This window comes from Typha angustifolia, chromosome 9 (assembly GCF_048772165.1).
Source record: "Typha angustifolia cultivar Huaian chromosome 9, ASM4877216v1, whole genome shotgun sequence".
NCBI lineage: Eukaryota > Viridiplantae > Streptophyta > Magnoliopsida > Poales > Typhaceae > Typha > Typha angustifolia.
In genome coordinates, this window is record NC_133247.1 from 10,130,584 (window position 1) to 10,155,318 (window position 24,735).

Here is a 24,735-nt window from a genome sequence, read left to right on the forward strand (position 1 = left end):
TTTTTATGTTTTCAAAATAGATTGTAACAAAAGGAGCTTAGTGATATAATTAAATAATTGAAGAGGACAAACATGTAATTAACCCAAAATGGATTGGAGAAAGCAACAAGCTAAATCTTATTTATTTTTCTTCTTATTTGAATAAGAAGGCAAATTCAATAATAACAATCAGGTGCTGCACAAGTATCTATCCTCTCTATTAAATGACTCGACTTTGCTAAAGCCTTTTGACATCCTCAATTCTGGAAGACCACATCAAGGGGTATTTGTCTCGATGATTAAAGAGACTCATGTTGTATGAATCTTTTCAAATTCGAAACCCAATAATGAGACAGTTGAACATTATGTTTCCCACTGCTGACCAGAAAACGAACACCATGAACCACAAAAGAGTGCCTAAATTTAATACATAACAATTAACATTATTAATACCTTAAGCTATTTCCCTTTTGCAGAACACCCAAGTCTCATCATTTCACAAAGAGACATGAAAATGAAGAGTTTGACTATAAATCCTACTAAAATTTCAGAGTTTCCATTATGGCCACTTTGCATTGAAGATCATGATCATCACACAAGCGATGGAGTCAAACATGATTTCAGCAAAGAAAACTACAGCTGCATTAGTACATAGTTATACAAATAAAGAACGGGATCATCCAAAAGCTGCTGCTTTATGTATTCTTAATGAAAGAAAAAAGAAAAAAAGAATAAAAAAGAAGCGAGAAACACACATCTTCTCTACAAGCACATCATGCAGCTTTAGGGATAGGAACACCTTCCAGATGTGGTAGTGTTACTGACCGCAGCAGTTCCAATGAGAAAACAAGCCCCAGGAAATGCGAAAGTATAGTATTAGCAGACGCCTGTCACAACAAATTAACTAATAAGTGCTTGCTAGTTCAGGCTAAGAAACTAATTGTATTAACAAAGGAACGAAACATGCATGTGAAGTTAATAATGCAACCCTTTTTGTATGATCAGATATTGATACAACTGCACAGGTAGTACAGATGACACATGCAGCTAATGCCTAGAGCAATTCAAGGTTCAAAGTTCAGAAAAATATCTTTACATTGGAATCCGTTAGTGATGTTCGAGCAATTTCAGTGCTTTCAAAGTTGCTATTCTCAAATCATTAAATGATTTAACACCTAGTAGGAACATACAATAAAGAAAGTCATATTTAAATAATCGAGAATGAAGGCCTACATATAATCGTTAATCTAAAAGAAATTAATAAAAATGCCTTTCCATTTTCGCTTGATCAACATATACAAAATGTTCTTAGTTTGGAAATAAGATTCAGACAGAAATTTTGCAAATTTTATTGCTTACAATAATCAAACCCAACCGAGATAAAGATGGCAAATGTGGACCATGTAGTTGAGGGACGACTAGCTCTCAGTCTCAAACCAATGACCAAACTGACATAGGACAATCAGCAGAAGTCCACTGTTGATACTTGGATTTCTGTCAGAGATCCATCCAAAATGAGTATTAAAAGCCTTTAGTCTCCCGCAAATTGGAAGAAGGAACTCTTAAATGCTGGTGGAAGAGGCTCATGTTTGCACGTGGATGGGTAAAGGAGTTTGGATCTAAGGCTTAAGGTCTTTAAGTTGAATTTGGACGGACTTACAGGATCGATAGGGGATGTTCTACAGAAAATAAGGGCTGTAGCAGCAAGAACAGCAAAGCAACATAAAAGGAGAGAAGGAAAGAATGAAGGAAAAGATAATAAACCAAAGGGATTCTCATTCCACATTATATTTTGTGTTTATTGCGATCTATACCCTCTTTTTTCACTTTTCAATCTGAACACTGATTTTCAATTCAATCACAGAAAACACCTCAGATCAATGTATCTTTTGAATGTCAAATGACAAAGGTCTGTCTCGGGGCAGTTTTTCGTATTTTGCTGAAAATGCAGGGATTATAGTATAAATTAACTGAAAGACAAGGTGTAAACTATAAATACACAGTTTAGGGTTACCAAAATCACACGGGTCGGCCTCCAATGTGAGAACTGACAAAAATAAAAATCTCTTGGATCGCACGTGCATTGCACATCCGCCCCTTCACCCTCTCCCTCTCCGGCACGCGATGAGGCCGCTATAGGTATTTCGCCAAATCCAAATCTAATTTAGATTTGGATTTTTGCTCTATAAATTAAACCCTAAATTTTCTCTCTTGTTTACCCCAGCCTCCTTTCCCTTTTTCTTCTTCTTCTTCTACTTCGTCTTCTTCTTTCTTGCCATCAGAGTCGCAACGTGGGTTCGAACCGCCGGAATAATAGGGGACCACCATGTGATTTGTCAATAACCCCTCTTCCACCCCTCAAATTAAATTTAAGTTTAATAGGTTAAAATCAAAATACTTATTTTAGAGGATCTACGGCTTCGTCAGCTAATTGAGCCAACCAACGGCTTCGGGTTGCTGGCGCTCGTGTGCCAAATCCTCGCGTCATCGGCCTCATGTCGCAGGCACGCTTCCCTGGAGTTCTCGTGGCTTGATGTGTGGTAGAAGACAATTCCATGGCCGTCGGCCATGAAGTCGAGCAGCCAACCATCATCTATGGCTTCTCCTCCACTTCTCGTGGTCTATGGGGTCGCGAGGGTGTCGGGGAGCTTAGTATGCAACTGACGGACTCTCTCTCGTGTCGATCATAGGGAGGGATTTGGTTGGGCTCGGGTTTAACCTGAGCCAACCTATTTGTTATGTTGCAAGTTCAGTTCAGGCCTAGATTTCGAATCCAAAGATCTGACTCGAACCACTCAAATGGTGGGTGGGTTGTGGGTTAGCTCGCAGCCGAGTTCACTGCTTTTGGATGGGCCTTGGCCCAACCCGATTGAATTGGTCTAGGCTGCAAGCCAACAGCAACCCAGCCCAATCCAATGGGTTTAATTTAACCCATTTTAGTTTTTCAGTTTTAAGACTTAGAACTAATGATATTAGTTAATTTAAAATTTTATTATCGTTTCTTATTAAAGGTGGTGACTTTTGACACGTGAACTAGATATTAAAAATTTCAGTTGTTTTACCTAGACTCAGGTGAGTGATTTCACTCACATATTTATTTATATTATATTTCGTACCTTTATCGGACCATGTAATTTGTTGTATGCAAATTTATTTATTTCATTCTTTATGTGCAAATTTATTTATTACATTCTCTGTGTGCATTTAATTATTATACCCAGTGCATCGCTATACTTTGTCCAAATTACAAATTTTAGTGGTAGAAAATAAAACTAGTATTAGTATGACTTAGAGAACAATCCCGATATAGATCGTTTATGACTTTCCGTGGTGACTCAAGTCTAACTGAAAGTCCAAGGGAAAATTTTATTTCAAACCACTGCGATGACTTTCTTAGGTAACTCTAGCAGAGTTAGAGAATAGTTTCAAGATAGATCAAAAACTTCCTGTGGTGACTCTAACCTCTCAACGGTTAGTGGGAAAAACAAAATGTGTTGATCACATAGTGACACCTCCTGATGACCCTAACCAGATCAGTTATAAGAAAAAGTCCCGAACGTCATCTCGAAGTGACTTCTAGTTGATGTGGATCCATAAGGTATAGACCCACTGAGACAAACACATTATTATTTTTAAGAAAAATGTTAATATGTTGAAACCGAACAAAGTTATAAGTTGTGACTCTATTGCTATTATTGTCGTTATTTTAAGAGCATGCTTATTTGAAATTGTCATTTATATTATTAAACTTGGGTTTTATTTAACACTATAAAATTTCAGAATTATTTGATTTTCGAGTGATTCCACTTATTGAGCTATAGTTGTTAGCTCATGGATTTCTTTTTCTCTCTTTTATTATTTCAAGTAATGGTCAGTCAGTGGTGACTGAGCAAGACGCACTAGGACAATACCTCCACTTAAGACCTACCTATTTATCTTTTCATTCTTTTGGTCTTATGTTTTAGATTAATTGTTAATTTAATTTCATTTAGAGACAATAATAATGATATTGTTTTATTTTTATTGCAATTAGTTTAAATAAAATAAAGCAAATTCTCTTCTTTTATTTATTCTTGCCATTGTATACTTAAGAAATATTAGTAAAGCTTTGTGTATCTCAAACGTATTGAGATGCATGACCGGTCATGATTCCGATTTTAGATCGTGACATCTAGTCTTGCTTCAGTCTATATAGAAATAAGGAGAAAATGCCTTGTCACTGATATGATTCGAACTTCACCAATGTCGTCTCAAACATAGATACACTTTAGGGGTGTCTTTTATTCTTGTTTTATTGTTTATTTCATAGAAAAATAAGTTTTCTGTATGTTGCGTTCGAACGCAGGTGGAGTGCGTTCGAACATGCTTGCGAAAGCCTACATCAGGTTCGCAAATCCAGAGAATGCAAAATGTGCGTTCGAACGCACTTGCGAACGCCTATATCAGGTTCGCAAATACAGAGAACGCAAAATGTGCATTTGAACCAAGGTTCCCAGTTTCAGCCGATCCCGATCCTAGTCGATTTGTTGGTTTCGGTTGGGGTTTCGACAGTTTCGGTCGAAACAAGTGGGAACGGGTCGGATCCGACCCGGGGGACATCACCTGCCTCTCTCTCTTTTCTCTCTCTCTTTTCTTTTTTCCTCTCTTTCTCTCTTTTCTTTCTTTCTCTTTCTCATCGGCGACTTGAGTAGTGAGTAGATCTTTGGTGACCTCGACCTTCGGCGACGTTCTCCGACGAAGATTCGACGACCTCGATCTCCGACGACCTTGGGTAAGTTTTTTTCAGTTTTTTTTTTTTTTTTTTTTTGTGCAACAGCTGCACCTGCTGCGCACCAGCACCAACAGCAGATGTAGGTGCTGCTGCAGCAACACCTAGTGCTGCTTATACAGTTATGCCTCATAAATTTTAAATTATTTTATATTTTAATTTGATTTTTGTTTATGTTTTTTAGTTGTAGAGTTTAAATATCAATGGCTCCAAAAGAAAAGTCATATGATACGACATTGGGTGGCAACATTGCAGTACTATTGGGCAAAATAAAATATGCGTTAAATACAACTGATGTGAAAATGAAATGAGTGGTGATGTCAGCCGTTTGAAAGAACATTTAGCTGTAAGACAAAAAAATTTAGCAGCTTGTACTCAAGTATCTTTGAAAGTTAGAAAGCAGATGTTGGATTATTTAATTGACAAAAAGAAAGATAAACAATCTGCACAACAAAGAGAGTCAATGATTCGTGAAAAATTGATACATAATCCTGTACACATTGATAATGATAGCAGTGAGCAAAATGAGAAGGATAAAGAGGAGAGACAGATAAGGAGGGCAATGAAAAAGCAGAAATATGCATAGAGAAGAGGAAAAGATGAGAAGAAGCACTAGTGGTAACTTTCAGAGATCTAAATCAGTTAATATACGAGGAGAAAGAATATGGGGGCAACAGTTCTACCCATAAGACTCCTGGTGTTACAGCAAAGTCTAAAAATATTGAACCAATAGATACATATTTAGAAAAAAAAAGGGTCGTACACAGACTTCCATCAAGACAGTTCTCAAAGGAATTAAAAATACAAAGAAACACATTGGTAGGATTATCTCTAAATTTTTCTTCTACAACCATATTCTTTTCAATATAGCTGATAGTCCTTACTATCACACTATACTGGATGCTATATAATCAGTAGGGCCTGGTGTTCCCCCTCTTAGTTCAAATGATATTGCTACTAAATATCTTAACTCAGAGGTAAATGAACTTTATACTTATATTGAGACATTTAAACGGTATTTGAATGAATTTGGTTGTACACTGATGTGTGATCGGTGGAGTACACAAAACAAAAGAAATATAATTAATTTCTTAGTGTACTCTAGCATGGGGACAATATTTTTGAAGTCTGTGGATGCTACTGCTTATTTCAAAAATGCAGATTATATTTGCCATTTGATGGATGAGGTGGTATAAGAAATCGGTGAAAAAAAAGTAGTCCAAGTGGTTACTAACATGGGGCAAATTATAAAGTTGCTGGAAATTTACTGATGATTAAAAGACCTCATATTAGACGCCATGTGCTGCACATTGTACTGATCTAATGTTAGAGGATATTGCAAAAAAGCCTGAAATTGACATGGTCATACATGAAGGTCAGAGGTTTAACAAATTTTATATATAACCATGGTTGGGTTCTTAATTTACTTAGGCAAATGATTGATGGTAGGAAGATCATCAGACCCGGGGTCACTAGATTTGTCATTCACTTTTTAGCCTTGGAGAGTATCATGCACTACAAGGATGATATTATGCGGATGTTTACATCACAGGAGTGGTCTATAAAAATTAAGAATATGAAACCTAAAGATAAATCTTTAGGTGAAACTTTGAAAAATATGGCTCTTGAAAATACATTTTGGGATAATATTATAATTGCCACCATAGTATTTGAGCCTCTTATCAAAGTATTAAGACTTGTAGACAGTGATAATAAGTCTGAGATGGGTTTCTTATATGAGGCAATGGATATAACTAAAGAATCAATAAAAAAAATGTGGGCCAAAGTTATAGAAAATGGTGGAAGATGATTGATTCTAGATGGAACAAACAACTACATAAAGATATACACGCTGCTGGTAGGCATGCTTTTAAGTTTTAAATTTTAATTTACTTTTATTTATAAATATTTAAAAATTTGAATACTTACAAATTTTAAATTTCTACAGGATATTTTCTTAATCCAAGATTTCAATTCTCTAAAAATGTCAATATTGATGGTGAAGTCTTGTTGGGGGTTAGAAAGGTAATTGGCAAGCTTGAGCCCGATATTCATAAACAAATCCTGTGCGATAAAGAAGTGAGTTATGATTCAATTAAATAATTTTATTATTATTTGTTTCAAGTTTTAACTTTCAATATAATCAATAAGCTAATAATATATTTCTGATTTCAGATGGAGAGATATAGATTGAGAGCTAAGCAATTCAGTACTGCTAAAGTTGTTACAACTATATCTCATAACACTCCAGCTGAATGGTAGTCTATCTATGAATGGGAGGAGGTACCAAATTTGACGCCAAGAGCAAAGAAGATTTTAAGTCAAACTGTGTCTTCATCACAATGTGAAAGAAATTGGACTACTTTCTCCTTAATTCACACAAAAACACGCAACCAATTGACAATGGAAAGATTAGAGAAGTTAGTTTTTTTTTTATAATATGAGATTAAGGAAGAGAAATTTAAGAAGAAAGGCAGAAAATGAACTGATTGATTTAAATCATATTTTTGATGAAGAAGACCCCTTGACTCCATGGATCAGAGAAATAGAGAACAGGTTATTAGATGACAGAGATAACCCATGGTTAGATGAAATATTGAGAGACCACAACGAGGGCAAAGGCTGGTACGAGTCATTCAGCAGCGAGAGATAGTATACCTACTAGTACCAGTCATAGTCCTGATGATACATATGGTGGTGAAATCGTTCCATCTACATTTGTTGAGGAAAGTTAAGGAAGCATAAGAAGTGAAGACAGAGAAACTGAAGATATATATACATACCAGCGACGTCGTCATGAGATGCATTTTGGTTCCTATGATTATGGTACATCGAGTATTTATTGTTTGGAGCCATCACAAGATCCATATGCTAGTTATTATCCTCAGTATCATCAATATTCTCAGGCACAAGATCCAAATGCTGGTTATCATCCTCCTCAAACGCAAGTCACACAACAAGATCCATACAATATGATTATTATAATGAAATCACTTTTTAAAGCATCAGGTCCCAGACATCAATATTTACAAACTTATGGTGATTATGATGATGAAGACTATAGAAATTTACGAGAACCAGCTCGGTATTCATCAAAGTTTTAAATTTTGAATAAGTTAATACATTTTTTTAAGTTTTTAGATTCTAAATTTTTCTGTATTTTTAAATAATATTTAGAATTTTATATAATTAAAAAATAGTCTGATCCAATATGATCGACCGATACGTATCGTTTTCCTGGACGGCTGATACCGATCCCGATCCCAATACTGAGAACCTTGGTTTGAACGCGATCGAGTGCGTTCGAACGCGGTTGACGAAAATCCACTATTTCTAAGGTTAATAATTATCATTTTTGAATTGTTTAATTAGCTACTAAAGATGTGGATGACAACCATGGAATCCTTATTGAATTCTTTGCAGATCTGAAAAACGAGATAGATCAAACATTTGCCCAAAGGGAGATTGTATCGGTCACCCTTTCTGCATAATTTTTCTTGATAAACAAACAAAATTCATTATAAGAGACCTCCATCCTTTGTTTCATTAAGGAGGGGATGAAAGATCTTTAACATAATAAAATTGCCATAGGTCAATAGCACTACCATATTGACTTAAAACAACTTAATCAATTCTAAATTAGACCCAAACACAAAAGTTATCAAAATACTTAAAAGTATCAAAAACTAGAGCTTAATTCTAACTAAATTGACTAAAGTTGGCATCAAAGATCGATTATACTTATCTAATCTAGAATTTTCATGTCAACCTTTATAGTCCTGCATTTATTATAAGTGCAATTATTTTGTAAGTACAAAATTCGTGGATAAAATCACATGTACCTTCTATAAATTGGATTCAAATATATGGTCAAATCACATAGCCTATAAAAGATCGAATCATACAAAAAAATCAATCAAACATATGAAGAAAAGCGTATTCCACAGCCAGAATCCCACCCAGGCGGAACTAAGGGTGATACAGAAAGAAAGAAGGTTAATTAGGTGTATTCAAATGATTCACGATTGAAATCTTATTCATTTGATATATCTCCATATGTTGAAGACATTATAGGAGGTGACTCGGGAACGAGTCTTTTTCAACCGAGGGAGCATGACAAAGAAGTGCTAGAGGCCATTCGAACAGATGATGTGATTTGAATGCCCATCAGGATTCACCGATGCATTCGATGCACATCCAAGCCGTCCATACACCCACTGTAAATTTTAGTTCGAATTAATTTATTTTTCAAAGCATTCCCTTTGGTTAGTGTTTGCTTTCTTTCCTCAAGTAACTAGTACAACTGAAAGACTATTTATATGTCGTTGTTTCTATTATAGATGAATTATTTTGTTTATTGAAAAAAAACCCTAGCAGCTTGGAAAAGCTTCTTGATCTCAAATGTGCTTTCTTCATATGATTATTTGATCTATATCTCTTTATGACCTCCAGGAGTGGTGAACAAGGAGTCATTCTGTATCTCGCAGGATCATCTAGAGTGGTGATCATATATCTTGTCACTTCATCAACAGTTATCTTCTTTCCCTAGAAGTTTCAGTTGGTATCAGAGCATCCGTGTCGTTTCGTTTCAGGTCTCAGTTGGTATCAAAGCTCAAGGTTGGTGGTAATGTCAAGCCATGGTCGAGGATATTTTCGTGAATGAGATCTGCATGATGTGGAAATAGATGATTTGAAAAGGCAAGTTCAACTACTACAGCAGCAACTAGATTTGAGAAGCCAACTTAAACTAATGCAATAGTGACTTGATGTTTTGGTGGCAAGATATCAACGTCATTGTCGCAATCAACAACCGAAAGGCAAGGAAATAGTTTGTATGAGTTCAACTTTTGTGCAAACAACAATCTTACAGGATTGCCAAGCTGCTAGGAAACATTATCACATTGAGGTTGATTCACAAGATTTGAAGGTAGATCCAGAGATTGAGTTTCCTGATGGATCCCATCTAGAACTTTTTTACTGTGATATTGATGATAGTCTTGAACTATTCAGGGCACCTGTTTGATGATTACGAGGGAAAACAATTCGTTGACATGGACAAACTCATGTTCGATGCATATCATGAAGAGCAATGTGTTGAAATCAATGAGGATGAAAGTCCCAGTCTATTAATTCAGCAAATCATGGTTATCCCTGAAGCAGAATGGAAGGATTTAGACCCACAGCACACCATCGCAGTGAAAGTTTTTTCTTTGAGTGAAATTTTTTGCATATCAATTAGAAGAGATCAATGCCAATTATTTTCAGAGAGTTGATATGAAAGTGAAGCATTATCTTGACTTGAACTCGAGGATGAGTTCTCTCCAACCAAGGGAGAATGGTATGAAAAGAAAGAAGGTTAACTAGGTGCATTCAAAGGATCCACGATTGAAATCTTATTCACCGATCTATCTCCAGATGTTGAAGACATTAAGGGATGCAACCTAGGGATTAGTCTTTTTCAACCAGGGAGCATGACACAGAAGTGTTGGAGGTCATTCAATCGGGAGGTTGTTCCACATTAAAAAAAATTCTGACGTATTTGCCATATTTATTTTTCCTAATCATTCTCAGCTTTTCATTTCTTACTCTTACTCAATTTGTCACTTCCCGAATTGAGATTAGTTTTCATAGTTTGAGTAATATTTGGATTTCTATTTTCTACTTAGTTTCAGTCTTTAAAGTTGGTGTCTTAATTATTTTTCTAAACCATAGAATTCCGCTTTCCTAATCCGACTAGGATTTGACCTTGACTTTGACTTAGTTTTTTGTATTTCTTCTTTTCATATTTCTAAACCTAGTCAAACAAACAAAGAATCCTATTCCCAAAATTTAATTAATGATTGCAATCAAAGGTGGAAAGAATTCCTAATATTTTGTAGCTCAATTGATTAAATGAGAACTGCTAATGATGTCAGCTGCTACTTTCAATCCTGATACTAAATTTTAAACTTTTTTTCGTTTACGGGATGTAAAATTCTAGTATGACTATGGCCAAGGCCTAGGAGCTACTATACAAGGAAAATCAAAAGTTTTCAGCACACATTCAACCAACAACAGGCAGAAATATGGAAGCAAGTGAAGGATAGAGGAATATACCTGAACTAGGAATACATCTAATGCCAAAACAGGACTCTGACCAGGGGATATCCCTTGATAATATGGAACTGTTGAGGTAGTAAGGGCCTTTGCAACCAATAACCCAACAGTTGCTTGCATGCCAAGAATTGCGGCGCCCATTCCAAGAACATTTACCACTATACCATTTTTCAGACTTTTAACAACATCAGCACGAGGAGGAGCCTGGAAATAGCAAAGAAATTAAGAACTTTGTATATTGAACTGATAATCAAAAGAAGCTTCAGCAAGTAAGCTTTAAATTATTCACCCAATTACCCATTTATAATTTCCAAACTTGCAATAAAGATATAAGGTTACAATTTTGTCGAAGTTACACATAAAAGATAGTCTATAAGATAATTCAGTTTAGTTTTAAACATGCTTATAACCGAAAACAAAGAAATGAATGAGCTAATGATTCTCTTTGACCCTGATCTTAAGTGTGCTCCTAATACATGTTATAGTTTAATGTAATTCAGAAGATCCCATTATTCTCCCATTATTGCAAGAACCTAGATACTTATCTAAAGCTTATAGACGCTATTGTCTAGAGTTTCTGTGACTTAAATAGATCCAATGATAATGTAACGAGCACATATTCAATGAGCATTTGAATTGGATGCCTTGGTGTTACAGGTGACTATTATTTAAATCAAGGAAAATAAGTAATCAACACGTCATGCAGCAATATGTAGACAGAATTTATTAAAAAAATTCAACAATGGCATGTTAAGATCACTATGAAAGAAACAGAAGAAAGAAAAGAAAGTAATACTATAAATATCTGAAAATTGCTAAAAAATGACCTGATAGAGAAAAAAAATCAGACATGACAGATATTACCCAATACTGGATCAAAGGAAAATAATCGACATGAAAGGAATTTTCACTCTGTGGAAAACGAGATATTTTTTTAATAGGTAAGCAATGAGCACCAAGACATGCTAAGAGATAACATAATCCATTTTATAACATAGTGATCTCCAATGGGATGTAAAATGGAATATTGAGTTGGTCATAAAAGTGTGTCTCAGCAACATTATGCAATTTCTTTCTCTTAAGAGTCGGAAGGAATCTAAATAGAGTACCATTTCTGCCTTTTAGGTATTTCATAAACAATAGGACTTCGCAGAAAGAAATATCTCCTGAAACAAAACTCATTCAACCTATTTATAATCATGTTAATGAAGTTCAAAAGCTACCCTTGCAAATGAATGTAACAGATGAATGAAGAGATAGAACAAACAGTGGAAGTAATAAATTTGTCCATGATTTTAATAACTTATATCCTAGTTTAGAAGATGTAAGGTTGGTCCAAGTGACAGAATAATTTAGCTACCTACCAATCCAGGGAATCATATCTTGTTCTTCAAAGTTCAAACCAATAGGAACAGCTACTTTGGATTTTAAGAAGTCTGAAATCAAGCAGATTTATTATTAGTTTCTTAGTTTCATTACAATTTTTGACTTGCAAAGCTTATTTCATCATATGTTAATTAGTCTAAAGGAATATTTGGACACAATTTTATTAGGCAAAAAATATGGAACTTGACAAGAAAAGAAATTGAACCTCTCCAGACCATATGGATGCACCTTGAGCCAACGAAAAAGGGTTTTATGGAAATAGAGATTGAATCCCTTGATTGGTGGTCGTTTAAAATAAGGGATTGTGTAAATATATTTTCCCTTAAGTTTAGGAAACTGATTACAGAAAATTAGGGATCCCCAAATATAGGGTTTCCTTTTCTTGTTAGCTGCTATTTTCTCCTTCTCTGTAAATTTTTACTTATAGCCCGATTGCAGTCTTCTTTCTTGACAATCTGCTTAGCCTATTCTCTTCATCAAACTTCTTTTCTGTGAGTCTTCAAAGACCAGTGTTTGAAAATGTCAGAGATAATCTCTTCAACCCCTCTAGTCCAACCATCCCAACAACATGAGGAACAGGCTCAGCACTCCATAGGTGAATTGCAGAATATTCAACCAACCTATCGGATTAATGGACGGAACTACTTGAAGTTGTTTCAATTGGTTCTAATTTTCTGAAAGGAAAAGAGAAACTGAGCCATCTACTGTGAGCAGGACCAAAGAAAGGAGACGTGGGATTCGATATGCATGCGATGAGGAGGATTCTATTGTGATGTCATGGCTGTGGAATTCCATGACACCTGAGATCAGTGATACATGCATGCTCTTGCCAACTGCAAAGGCCATTTAGGATGCCCTCAACCAGACATATTCAAAAGTACGAGATGTGGTGAAGGTTTATGAGATCGAGACAAAGACAGCTTCCACAAGTCCGTGATTGACTATGCTAATTTGTTGCATAATCAGTGGCAAGAATTGGATTATTACTGAGTAATTGATTTTAAATGCAGCGAGTGTGCTGTCAAAAGTCAAAACCTTCTTTGAGAAAAGATAGGATTTATGATTTCCTTGCTGGATTAAACTCTGAATGTGATCAAGTTAGACTTAAAATTGTCGGCAAAAAAAGAGACCCCATCACTTAATGAAGTGATTTTGCTGATTTGAGCAGAGGAGAGTCGAAGAGGAATTATGCTCGAGTCACAACCAAGATGGTTCAGCACTTGCAGCCTCGGGAGATAACAAGAGGAGTCTGACCATGGAACAGCCATCACATGTTGATCCTAGAAAGGGAGATTTTTTAAAAGGGTCAAGTCGAGACAATCTTTGGTGTACCTACTGTAACAATCAACAACACACCAAAGATACATGCTGGAAACTACACAGAAAGCCACCCAGTTGAGAATGGGGAAAGGTGGACAGCAGTAGAGACAACAAAGCCAAGCAAACTTATCCTCATAAAAGGGACCAGAGCAAACACAGGAAACTAATGATTCAAAAGTGTCAAGATTGAGAAGCTAAGGAAACTATTGGGAACTCTTGAGAAATCATCCTCTTCTAGTGCTTGTTCATTAGCACTCGCAGGTGAGCCTTTATTCTCCTTTGGGCTAAATATTTCTGATAAATTGTTTGGAGATTCATGGATCATAAACTCGGGAGCCACAGACCACATGACATATGCATCCAATTTGTTCCATACTTACACCCCATGTCCTAGTACTAGAAAGATAACTGTAGCTGATGGAACTACAACCACAGTAGCTGGTGTAGGAGGCCAACATATCACTCCAAATCCGGTCCTTAAAAATGTTCTGCATGTTCCCAAATTATATCCACTAACCTTGTGTCTATCCAAAAGCTTACTAGAGACTTAAACTACCATGTTACATTTTACCCTTCTTACTGTGACTTTTAGGACCAGGATTTGAGGAACATGGGAGTTAGTTGATCTACCAAAAGGGAAAAAGGCAATGGGCTATAAGTGGGTTTTCTCTCTAAAATACAGGGCTAATGGAACGTTGGAGCATTACAAGGCAAGGTTGGTTGCAAAAGGGTACACACAAACATATGGAGTTGATTAAAATGAAACATTCGCTCCAGTTGCGAAAATGAATACTGTGAGGATACTACTATCCTTGGCGACTAACTATAATTGGGAACTACAACAATATGATGTCAGGAATGCCTTTCTACATGGGGACCTGGAAGAAGAAATTTATATGAGTATTCCACCAGGATTTGGAGTACAAGGAAACAAGGTGTGCAAATTAAGGAAGGCCTTATATGGGCTGAAATAGTCTACTCATGCTTGGTTTGAGAGATCTAACAAAATGATGATAGATACTGGATATAAGCAGAGTCAAGAAGATCACACTCTTTTCATTAAACACTCGGCTATAAAGAGAGTCACGACCTTGATAGTCTATATGGATGACATAATTGTGATCGGGGATGATGAAGAAGAAAGTAAACCTTGAAGCAATGTTTGACCGAGGAGTTCGAGATTTAAGATTCGAGAAAATTGAAATCTTGTAAGTTCTTGCTAATGGTAAAAAAGGGGGTTTGAAGGAATCGAAGTTGCTCAACCCAAAACAGGGCATCTTCATTTCACAGAAAAAATATGTTACTGATCTTCTCAAGGAAACGGGCATGCTCACAAGCAATCTGGTTGCAATGCCTATAAAGCCAAATCACAGAAGCCTATACATTCCTTGGAGGAAATCTAGTAACATAGCGAAGCAAAAAACAAAAACTTGTAGCACAATCTAGTGCAGAAGCAGAGTTTAGAACAATGACACAGGGTGTATGTGAGCTGTTGTGGATGAAGATCATACTGGAAGACCTAAAGATTAAATGGAGTGGACCAATGAGACTCTCCTGTGATAGTAAATCTACAATCAGAATTGCACAAAATCCAGTGCAGCATGACCGGACAAAGAACATTGAGATAGACAAGCATTTCATTAAGGAAAAGTTAGAAAGCGAATTAATTTGCACACCTTATATTCCCACGAGAGGTCAACCTGGCAAATGTGCTTACAAAAGGACTCAACAATGTTTCATTCCAAGATTTAATTTCCAAGCTGTAAATGAAGGATATCTATTCACCAGCTTAAGGGGGAGTGTGGAAAATAGAGATTGAACCCTTGATTGGTGGTCGTTTAAAAATAAGGGATTGTATAAATATATTTTCTCTTAAGTTTAGAAAACTGATTACAGAAAATTAGGGATTCCCAAATATAGGGTTTCCTTTTCTTGTGAGCTGCTATTTTCTCCCTCTCTGTAAATTATTACTTGTAGCCTGATAGAGGCTCTTATAAAAAACAGAATTATTACAATTTTTCCCTCACATTTTCCACAGGTTTAGTCAAGTGAATGCCCCTCAGGCTTTAACAAACTTCCTAACATATATTATGTTCATATCAAGCCAGAAAAGGAAATACTTTTAGTACTTTCTAAGAAAAAATGACATAGGTCTCTTTCCAGCTGTCTTTCCCCAGATTAATGAAATTGGAGAAGAAATTCCATATTCTTGATTGGCTTCCTTTCTTCTTTCCTCAATAACATATCCCCTTTCCCTCTTATCACAGCTCCTATGTTTTTTAATCCACACTAGTTTTCCCATTTCTTGTATTTCCGCTGTAGGAAAACATGTCCAAAGGCTCCACTATCCAATAGACTATGTTTTACATTTAATATTATTTTAACATAAAATTCTAAAAATAATAGTACTTCTAAACTATTTACAAATCTAGTTTCTCTTTCCTTGTCAGTTGTCATCTCATCCATCTTTCCCACCTCTATTTCCCCCCCCCCCCCACCTCATCACCTCTTTCTCTCCAACACCACCCCACATCATGTCATCCACCCACCTCTTCCTCTCTTCTCTCCTCTCCCTGTCCCCTCCAAAATGACAACAAAGTTTTTCCCTCTCCATAATCTCATCACAGTTATTGTCATTTGTAGAAGATGCAGCACCATGGCTCATCAAAGGAGGAATGGCAACACCTAAGAAGCATAGACACGAGACACGAACATGACATGATATAGACACCGAGATATGACAAATCTTAAAATATAAGCCACGACAAAATAAATAAAAGCACTATATATATATAGCTATATTTGATACGTTTAAAGTAATAATTTTAAACTTATAATATAAATACAGTATGCATAAACTATTTACGAGAGAAAAACAAAGTATGCACAATATCACAAAGGTATAACAAGTCAACAATGATAATCTACTGATATGTGACAATACAATTCAATGTTATATGGATAATAATATGTGCTAACTTATGATTGTTGATTACATTTCTGCAGTATATGTAGGAAACTCCTGTAGGAGATCATTTCTATTTTAAACTTATTTAGCATATGATAAATCTTATATTCACAACGTGTCTCGAGAGTGTCCAAAAGTGTCATAGTTCTTAAAAGTGTCCGACACATGTCCAATGAGTATCCGAGAAATGACGGTGTTCGACAAGTATCAGACACGGACACGGCAGCTATTTAAAGTGTCCATGCTTCCTAGGGCCCAAAGAAGTTAGAATAACCTAGAGGTCCTAGACATTCAAGTGAAAGGAGCAGGTTTAGCTGAAACCAACTTTATAGAAAGCATGAGAAATTACTCTATTTAATTTTTGACACTAAATAGTGGTTATCTATGAAGCCTCTCAAATTTTAAAGCTGCTCTTGTGCTTTTTCTTTGATCACATGGCCTGCAGACAGTAGGAGCACGGCTTCACATTTTGCAGAACATTTTATTTTTATATTATTATAATCAGAGAAGTAATTACTCTCAAGAGCAAGGTTCTAAGTACTGATTTTGGGATCAGAATCGAACACTTCAAAATATGTATTAGCTGAATTGGCTGAATCAGCCATCTGTTTCGGATGATTCGGATCGGAGATCAACCAAATCAACCATATTGGCTAATCCATTTCAACAATACGAATTGGGATCAACCGAAACTTCAATCCAAGCTAGTAGTGGCACGACACTTGGCACAAGACTCTTCTCTCTTTTCTTCACTGAGTTCTAAAGAAACTGCTGGTGAAACCAAGTTTGCATTTATTCCTAGCTTATTCTTTGCGGTCTGAAATTCAGTACATCTCTTCTCGCTGAAATTTTCATGTCTCAAATAACAATACATACAATAGAATCGCACATTGAAGATGACATATCCTTATAACCAGAGGTTAGATTTCAATCAAGACAACTTCAGCTTATGAACCAGTCATAAACTACTATACATCAAAGGCTATTTCAATCTTGGTGGATCGTTTAGGTCACATATGAGATAGAAACTACCTCGGTCACAAAGTTGCAAACTTACTTTGCCAATGGAAGAAAGGACTCAACCGGCATATTTCAAGATATATTTGCACATCAGTGTAAGTATTTGGCGTGCAAGCATGTGTGTGTGTGTGTGTGTGTGTGAAGGAGAGAGAGAGATCACCTTTGCTGGCTCATTAGCTGTTCTTCTAAGCTTTTCAGAAAGACGAATGTAACCAAATGACCAAAAGACTGAAACAAATGCTGCTGCAATACCAGCAGAAGTTGCATAAAATGTAGCTGGTGACGTTATCTTCCCAGTAACAACTGCAGAGAATGATAGAATTGCAGCAGAAACAACCGTGCATACTAGTTGTCCCCAGAATCCCAGATTACCCAAGCGCTTAAAATATCTGGATGTATTCTGCAATCTCTTCGAAACCTGAACAATCAAAGGTTCATTTAGCCAAACATCAAATGATTGGAAATCATATCCATTTAACCGGTTTCCATAATTACAATAATTTCCCAGGATTGGATGCCTATTGATAAAACTTGGGATTGGATTTCGCCCTACTGCTAGAGGAGGACAGTATCTTAGATCACCAGAAGAGGATCATGAGTTAGTAAGCCAACAAGAAGACAATCCTCCATTGGATGGAGTTGGATTTGTAGTTGGAGTTTCAAGTTGTCTGGTTGAAAATATTGGGGACTTGGAGCAAGATCAAGAATCAATATAATAAAAAGGATATAGTAAAGAAGAAAGGACTTTGATAATGAAACGAAAAAGAGAAATGATAACTAGTGGACTCAATCTGGCTCACTGGACAGTGTCCTGAGGATTGGTATCTCTTGATCAATGCTTCACACAAAGAAAATAGAAGAGAAAGAAACTGCATCTTTCCTATTGAAACTTTCTTAATCAACAAACTATTAATACAAGAAGACCATCCCCTATTTCCAATGAAGGACGGATGATAACTACTTAACAAACTCAATTTACTAGTTTGAATAGGCCACAAGATATCACACTCATATAGGTATCATAAATAGCTAAATAAACTAAATAAATTGACCATGAACACCTTAAATCAATCATAAAAGTAACAAAAATGATAAAGTAGATCAAATAAATGACAAGAAACAGAAATATTACCGATTAAGTTCTAACTAGAGTTAAAACTTAAAAGGCTCAATAAACTAATAGGTGTCACACTCATATAGGTATCATGTAAAAGCTAAATAAACTAACTAATTGACCATGAACACCTTAAATAACATAAAAGTAACAAAAATTTTAAAGTAGAACAAATAAATGACCAAAAATAGAAAAATTACTAAGTTCTAACTAGAGTTAGACTCAAGGATGACATCAAGGACCTATTGTGAACTCTCTAATATGAAATTTGCATTCAATAACTCTATGAAAGCAAAGGCTTCCTACAGAAGAGGCACAATACAACACATTGACTCTTAAAAATTGTATCTTCCCCTGTACTTTTAGCAGGAACAAATATTTAACCAATTTTATCAACAAAGAAAGATTAAAATGTGAAATCGAAGAAAAAACAGCAAGAAAAGATAAGTTAACAGATCAACCTGTAGATTAGTACGTTAGCATGTGAAACAGACATCACATTTACATTTGAATGTGCAAATCCTTGAAGGAAAAGAAAATGTAAAATAAAGCACTGAATACTTTGAGGAAAAATGAAGTAATAATTGATCTGTAGAAGTCATGGAAAATTTGTGAATTATATCATTGCTTTCTATTCTCACTTTGTAGATTGATGCCCTAGATAGAGCTAAGGTGATCAAGTGGAAACCAACATGTTCATGTCAAAAATTTGTCAAATCACTATATGACACCAATAGATGCAGGTCAAGGAAAGATGGCAGTAGCACAAGTTTAAAGTTCAAATTATAATAGAATTAGATATGGTTACAGCATGAGCATCAATTGTTTTACCATTGGATCATGGGAATGCTACGGACCAACTAGAGATGATCCACAACAAGGGAGTGTATGCTTGATTAGAGTGAATGACGGTAGATGGAGAGGGTGGAAGGAGGGATGATGGTAGTGGTGATGGTGAGGAAGATGATGGGCAGCAATGGCGGTGATGAAGAGAGATTAGTTTATTTCTACTCCTATCTTATCTTACTCTTACTCTTAAGATAAACTCAATGCTAGAATATTTTCTCAATGCTTGGATGCTTCGATTATTGGATTATTGGATGAATAACAAAAAAACTCTGCTCTTCTATATAAAGAGGTGGGATACAATAAGTCCTACTCGGACTTAGCTCTAAAGACTGACATGACTCGAATTAGGATTTGCCTTAAAAGTTTGCATAACTTAATTGAATTTGCCTTAAAGACTTACTTGACTTAACTAGATTTGCCTTAAAGGCTGTCATGACTTATTTGGACTAACTAGATTTGCCTTAAGAGCTGCCATGACTTATTATGATTTATCTTAATGATTCACATAACTAAACTAGACTTGCCTAAAGAGCTTACATCATGAAATAATTAAAAGATAAATAGACTCGACTCGACTTAACCCACGTGGTCGAATCGTAACAAAGAAACCTTAGATAATACAAAAATTATCAAGATTTAATGAAAATTTATAAGAACAAAGGTCACCAATTTCTAAAAGGCAGCCGCAGTATACTTGGCAATTAAGAAATCCCATATATAGATGTATATGCATTGTATTGTTAATAGCATTTAAATTGCTAAATAATATGTAAGGCAAGTTATAAACCATATGAAATAAAAGATCTTGATGAGAAATATGGAAGACAAACAATTTCTCTACACAAGGAATTTTTGTCTACGTTTGGCAATATTTATAGTTAAAAAAATGATATACTAAGCCTATAATAAGTCATTTGTCAGTTCTGTAGGTTAGCCCTAGTTAAGCGACATAGGAACCACAAACTTGCATATGCAGACATTAGGCAGCACAGCCACTAGAATACCTAGATCCTAAGGTCCAAAAAGAAAGCATCTGATGCAGCTAGGTTCATGTTATGCTTTAAAATGCAACTCTTGGATCTTAATAAATCCAAATCCAATGAATAGAACCTTGGATGACAGAAGAGCACTATATGCCTTATTTGATGGTCTACATATAAAAGTGAAACTTCTTATCTACACCTACATATAACCTAATAAATTAAATAAGTGTCCACAACATAGATACTCTATCAGTACGAGTCAACACGCTTAAGCTATCTAATATTCTAATGTGATATTCTAATTAATCACTAGTATGGGATGGCATGGGAAAGAGTTCCCTCATTGACCTAGAAGAACACCAGGAAAGTATGCAAAAACAGCAAGATGAAATATTGAACAGTTCCAAAAAATGACATAGTAGATGGATACGAAAAAGAAAAAAGTTGAGAAACAATTCCGTACAAACAAAAAGCAACCCTCCTCTTATAATGAAAATGAAGAAGGAAATTATGATGTGTTTTTAATATAGAGGGTTCTCTTCAAGTGTGAGAAGACAGGAAGGGAAAACAGAATCCCATAAACTGATCACTTTTCTACTACCCAACACTTAAAGAAACGAGAGTGGTATACTTTATACATCCATTTGTATTTGGAATGCATTCTCTGGGTATATAATATGCATATGTAAAATCCAGGTCTACTCCTTTTCAAGTGAATCCAAACAAGCTAATCAGTTTTTAATAACAAAAAAGTTTCAGCTGACGAAATTATTCGGAATCTACAAAATAGTATGTTGCGTTATTGTCATATACCTCTTAGAAGGAAAACCATATGGAACAACTGTAAACCACAATGTTTTGTAAGTTGGAATATTGAGCAACTAGAAAACAAGACTATCTAAAAGATATCAGTCACCAAGATGAGCATGTTGTGATGGATAAACACAGTTCATAGAAAGATAAGAAGAATGATTATTATCAAACACAAGTTACATACTTCAATTGAAATTATTAGACATTTCTGACATGGAGACAACATAGTGCACCAGTACTGGTTGAGATAATTCAGGTAGAAATTCCTTGGGAGGAAGTAAGATCAAAATTAATGTAAAAGGAAGTATTGAGAGAATCTGATAACTCTTTTATGACAGAACATCTCTTATATGACAGAACCCATTTGCCAAATAAATTTCTCCCCATCATTCTAATAGTTACATTACTTGATAAATATATGATCGGATAAAACCAACTAAAACTCCTTCCCTTGTTCACCAGAATGCATGATGGAAGATTTGCATAGAGACCCTGGATCATTGTCTTAATGGATATGTCCTCAAGTAAAATGCTCCTGATTTGTAAATAAAAACTTGCTCTCGGCGGCTAAGCGAAGAAGTATAAGCACGATCTAAGGAGATGAACAATTCCAGAAAGAAAAAGTTAAAATCTTTTAGGAATAACTAGAAGTCTAGAACCTATCTTGTAATACCAACAAATGAAACCTAATATCTGCTCAGTGATTATTTATTCGAAAGTATGTCCTTGAGAAGATGCTTGTCTCCAGATTATTTTTTATTAATTCCCATGCGCTCTGCTCACAAACACTTTCAGACTCTCCGTTCTCATAATGACCACCTCCCATGATTCAAAAGAAAATTGCATTTTCTTGGTTTCTATCCAAAATTCAACATGAAACAATGCTTACTCAGCACATCAAGACAAAAAAATTCACACACATTTGACTTCACCCTACCACCAAACGGACATATACCCAAAATCCCGAAGAATCCCTAATCCCATCCAACCCATTCTTCCTTCTCTTCCTCCAATCCGAACATCAGCGAACCAATTCACCAACAAGAAACATAACATTACAAAGGGGAAATAACAACAAGGAGAAGACCTGCGCAAGCTTCGCGCTCTCCGATTCCTCGCCAAAGGAAGGGGAAGCCCCGGCTGCGCGCACTGGCTCCTCTTTCCTATTGGCCGCAGCCAAAGGTGGAGCCGCGAAAGGGAGAGAAGAAGAAAAGGAAAGGTCTCTCTGCGTCGAGGAAGAGAGAGGTGGGAGATGGAATGGAGAGGGGCATATCGGGAAGTTTCGGCGTGCGGGAGGTGGGGAAGAGGAGGCCAGCGATGGAAGCGCGGTGGAGCGCAGCGCTGGCCGCGGCTGCAGCAGCAACGCCTGCATTGTGGTGGTGGGTTAGAGGCAGAGAGAGAGAGAGAGAGAGAGAGAGAGAGAGAGAGAGAGAGAGAGAGAGAGCGAGCGGAGTTCGATGCTTGCCCGGTTGAACTCTTCCTGTTGTTTATATATCTTTTTGTTACCAATTAATTCCTTGTGGTTGGGTTTAAGAAGTACGAAATGTGCTTAGCTTGTTACGGTAGAAATGGAATAATTTTTTAAAAAAATTTAAAAAAAAAAGGAACAATTATCGGATGTCGGATGGGATAAGCTACTGATAAAGTTATATTTAGTAGTTTGGTGTTTTAATCATATTTTTGTTATATAAATGCTGATTGTTATTATTTTACATGCATCAAAAGGTTTATTTAATTATTTATAATTTTATTTTTGAGGAGGAAATTCAAATTTGTGGATGGATAATAATTCCTTGCAATATGATAATTTAAAAAGTAAATAAAAAATTAATACAATGTTCTGATTATATGTTTCTCACATACACTCCTATCGGCATTATTTTATATATTTTAAAAATTTTATTCGTATCTCTCTAAATTTATCTCTACGAGGATCATTAAATTCGACATAATCTACTAATTAACATAATATATTACTATTTAATATCTTGGTAATATATCTTTGGAATGAACTCTAATAATTTCTATATTAGATGTATTAATTCAATTACCTGCAACTTTATTTATTTCACATGAGAATCTTTAAATTCAAGCTAACATGCTGCTAAATGATATTATCTGAACAACATTGTTTGTTTATAAAAAAATAACCCACCTTTGTCTAAATCTTATTCAATTTTCTCTAACTTTGCTACTCACATGGATCTTCAAATTTAATCTTATGCGGTGGCTAACAATTTATTGGAAGAAGATAGTTTTAAAAAATTGGAATAGTAGGCTTTTTTTTTTTTTTTTTTTTTGTATATGATTTGTGAGGACGATAAAGAAAATTTTATTTTAGAAAGAATGGTTTTAAGAAAAAAGAGTACTTAATTCTTGGGTTTAAAATGGTATTTTCTTGTCTAAAAAAATAATATTTCTTTTGGAAAACGACATATTGGTATTAAATAAAAAAGCTGAATTCTCTTTGCTTAACAAGGGTTACACTACTAACTGGGTCATATTAGACGAGTTCGAATCTTGTTAGGTTCGAGCTGAGTCATAATAATGCAAATACGTATACGACCCGTTTATTAAAGGGGTCAGAATTTATAAATACCAACACAACTCATTTATTAAATAGGTCAATGGGTGACAAAAAATATTTTTGTTGTAAGTTATTCGAGTTATAAATAAGTTGTAAACGAGCTTATTTATGTTATAAACAGGTTAATCAGGTCATAAACGAGTTGGCGAGTCGGGTCATAAATGGGTCAAACGAGTTGAGATAATAAACATGACTATGACTCATCTAATAATTGGTAGACTAGTTAATCCGTTTATAACTTGCACTTAGATTAGACTAAACTCAAATCTAAAAAACTGAAACTTACGTGAATACTTAGGTATACTCTTATACCAATTAAAATACATAAAGAACGCCCTACGAGATGAGATCTATCATACGTTATCAATATTAATATGCGGAAAATAGAAATAAAGCGTAAAAAATGATCGCTATTACACAAGTTATTATATGGAAAAATGTTACGAATCATATCTGGACGAATCTGGACATAAGAAAATTATGAAAATTTATATGGAGGTAGTCTCGAAAGTTAGGGTTTTAATGAGTCTAGTTTCATAAGAATCCGTTATCTAGATAAAAAGATATTAACTAAATAGTGGAGGAAAATGGTTAAGGTATGGAAGATTGAAATGCTTCTACGGCTATGATATTCCTAGAAAGATAAAAACGATGTAATGTGTAACAACCCAACCTTAAAAAAAAGAAAAAAAATAAAAAGAAAAAAAAACTAGTTACATGGCACGACGTGGCCGGCCACAGTGTAGCCGGCCTCATACCATGCAGTGGCAGGAGGGGAGCGTGCCAGGCACCCTCTCGCGTCGCCGGAGCCAACCGACTGAGGCCAGCTAGCCGCGGCGGGCCCCAGCGCCG

General features: G+C 35.5%; 1 protein-coding gene across 1 annotated transcript; it reads right to left on the reverse strand.

The window, feature by feature from the left end:
- Positions 1–516: 516 nt before the first annotated feature.
- On the reverse strand, positions 517–22,735 carry LOC140766441 (protein TIC 21, chloroplastic). Its single transcript, XM_073105785.1, has 4 exons — positions 22,384–22,735; positions 17,698–17,955; positions 10,844–11,047; positions 517–866 (listed from the first exon to the last, which is right to left on the reverse strand). The coding sequence occupies exons 1-4, from the start codon at positions 22,666–22,668 to the stop codon at positions 753–755; spliced, it is 861 nt and encodes a 286-aa protein (XP_072961886.1). The 5' UTR covers positions 22,669–22,735; the 3' UTR covers positions 517–752.
- Between the last annotated feature and the right edge of the window lie 2,000 nt (positions 22,736–24,735).

Excerpts from the sequence above, each read along its gene's own strand:
- LOC140766441 (XM_073105785.1), bottom strand. The coding sequence starts at position 22,668 with ATGCAGGCGTTGCTGCTGCAGCCGCGGCCAGCGCTGCGCTCCACCGCG. Across the intron at positions 17,956-22,383 it reads AGAGCGCGAAGCTTGCGCAG|GTTTCGAAGAGATTGCAGAA; the intron begins GTCTTCTCCTTG and ends TTGATTGTTCAG. Across the intron at positions 867-10,843 it reads TAGATGTATTCCTAGTTCAG|GCGTCTGCTAATACTATACT; the intron begins GTATATTCCTCT and ends TTGTTGTGACAG.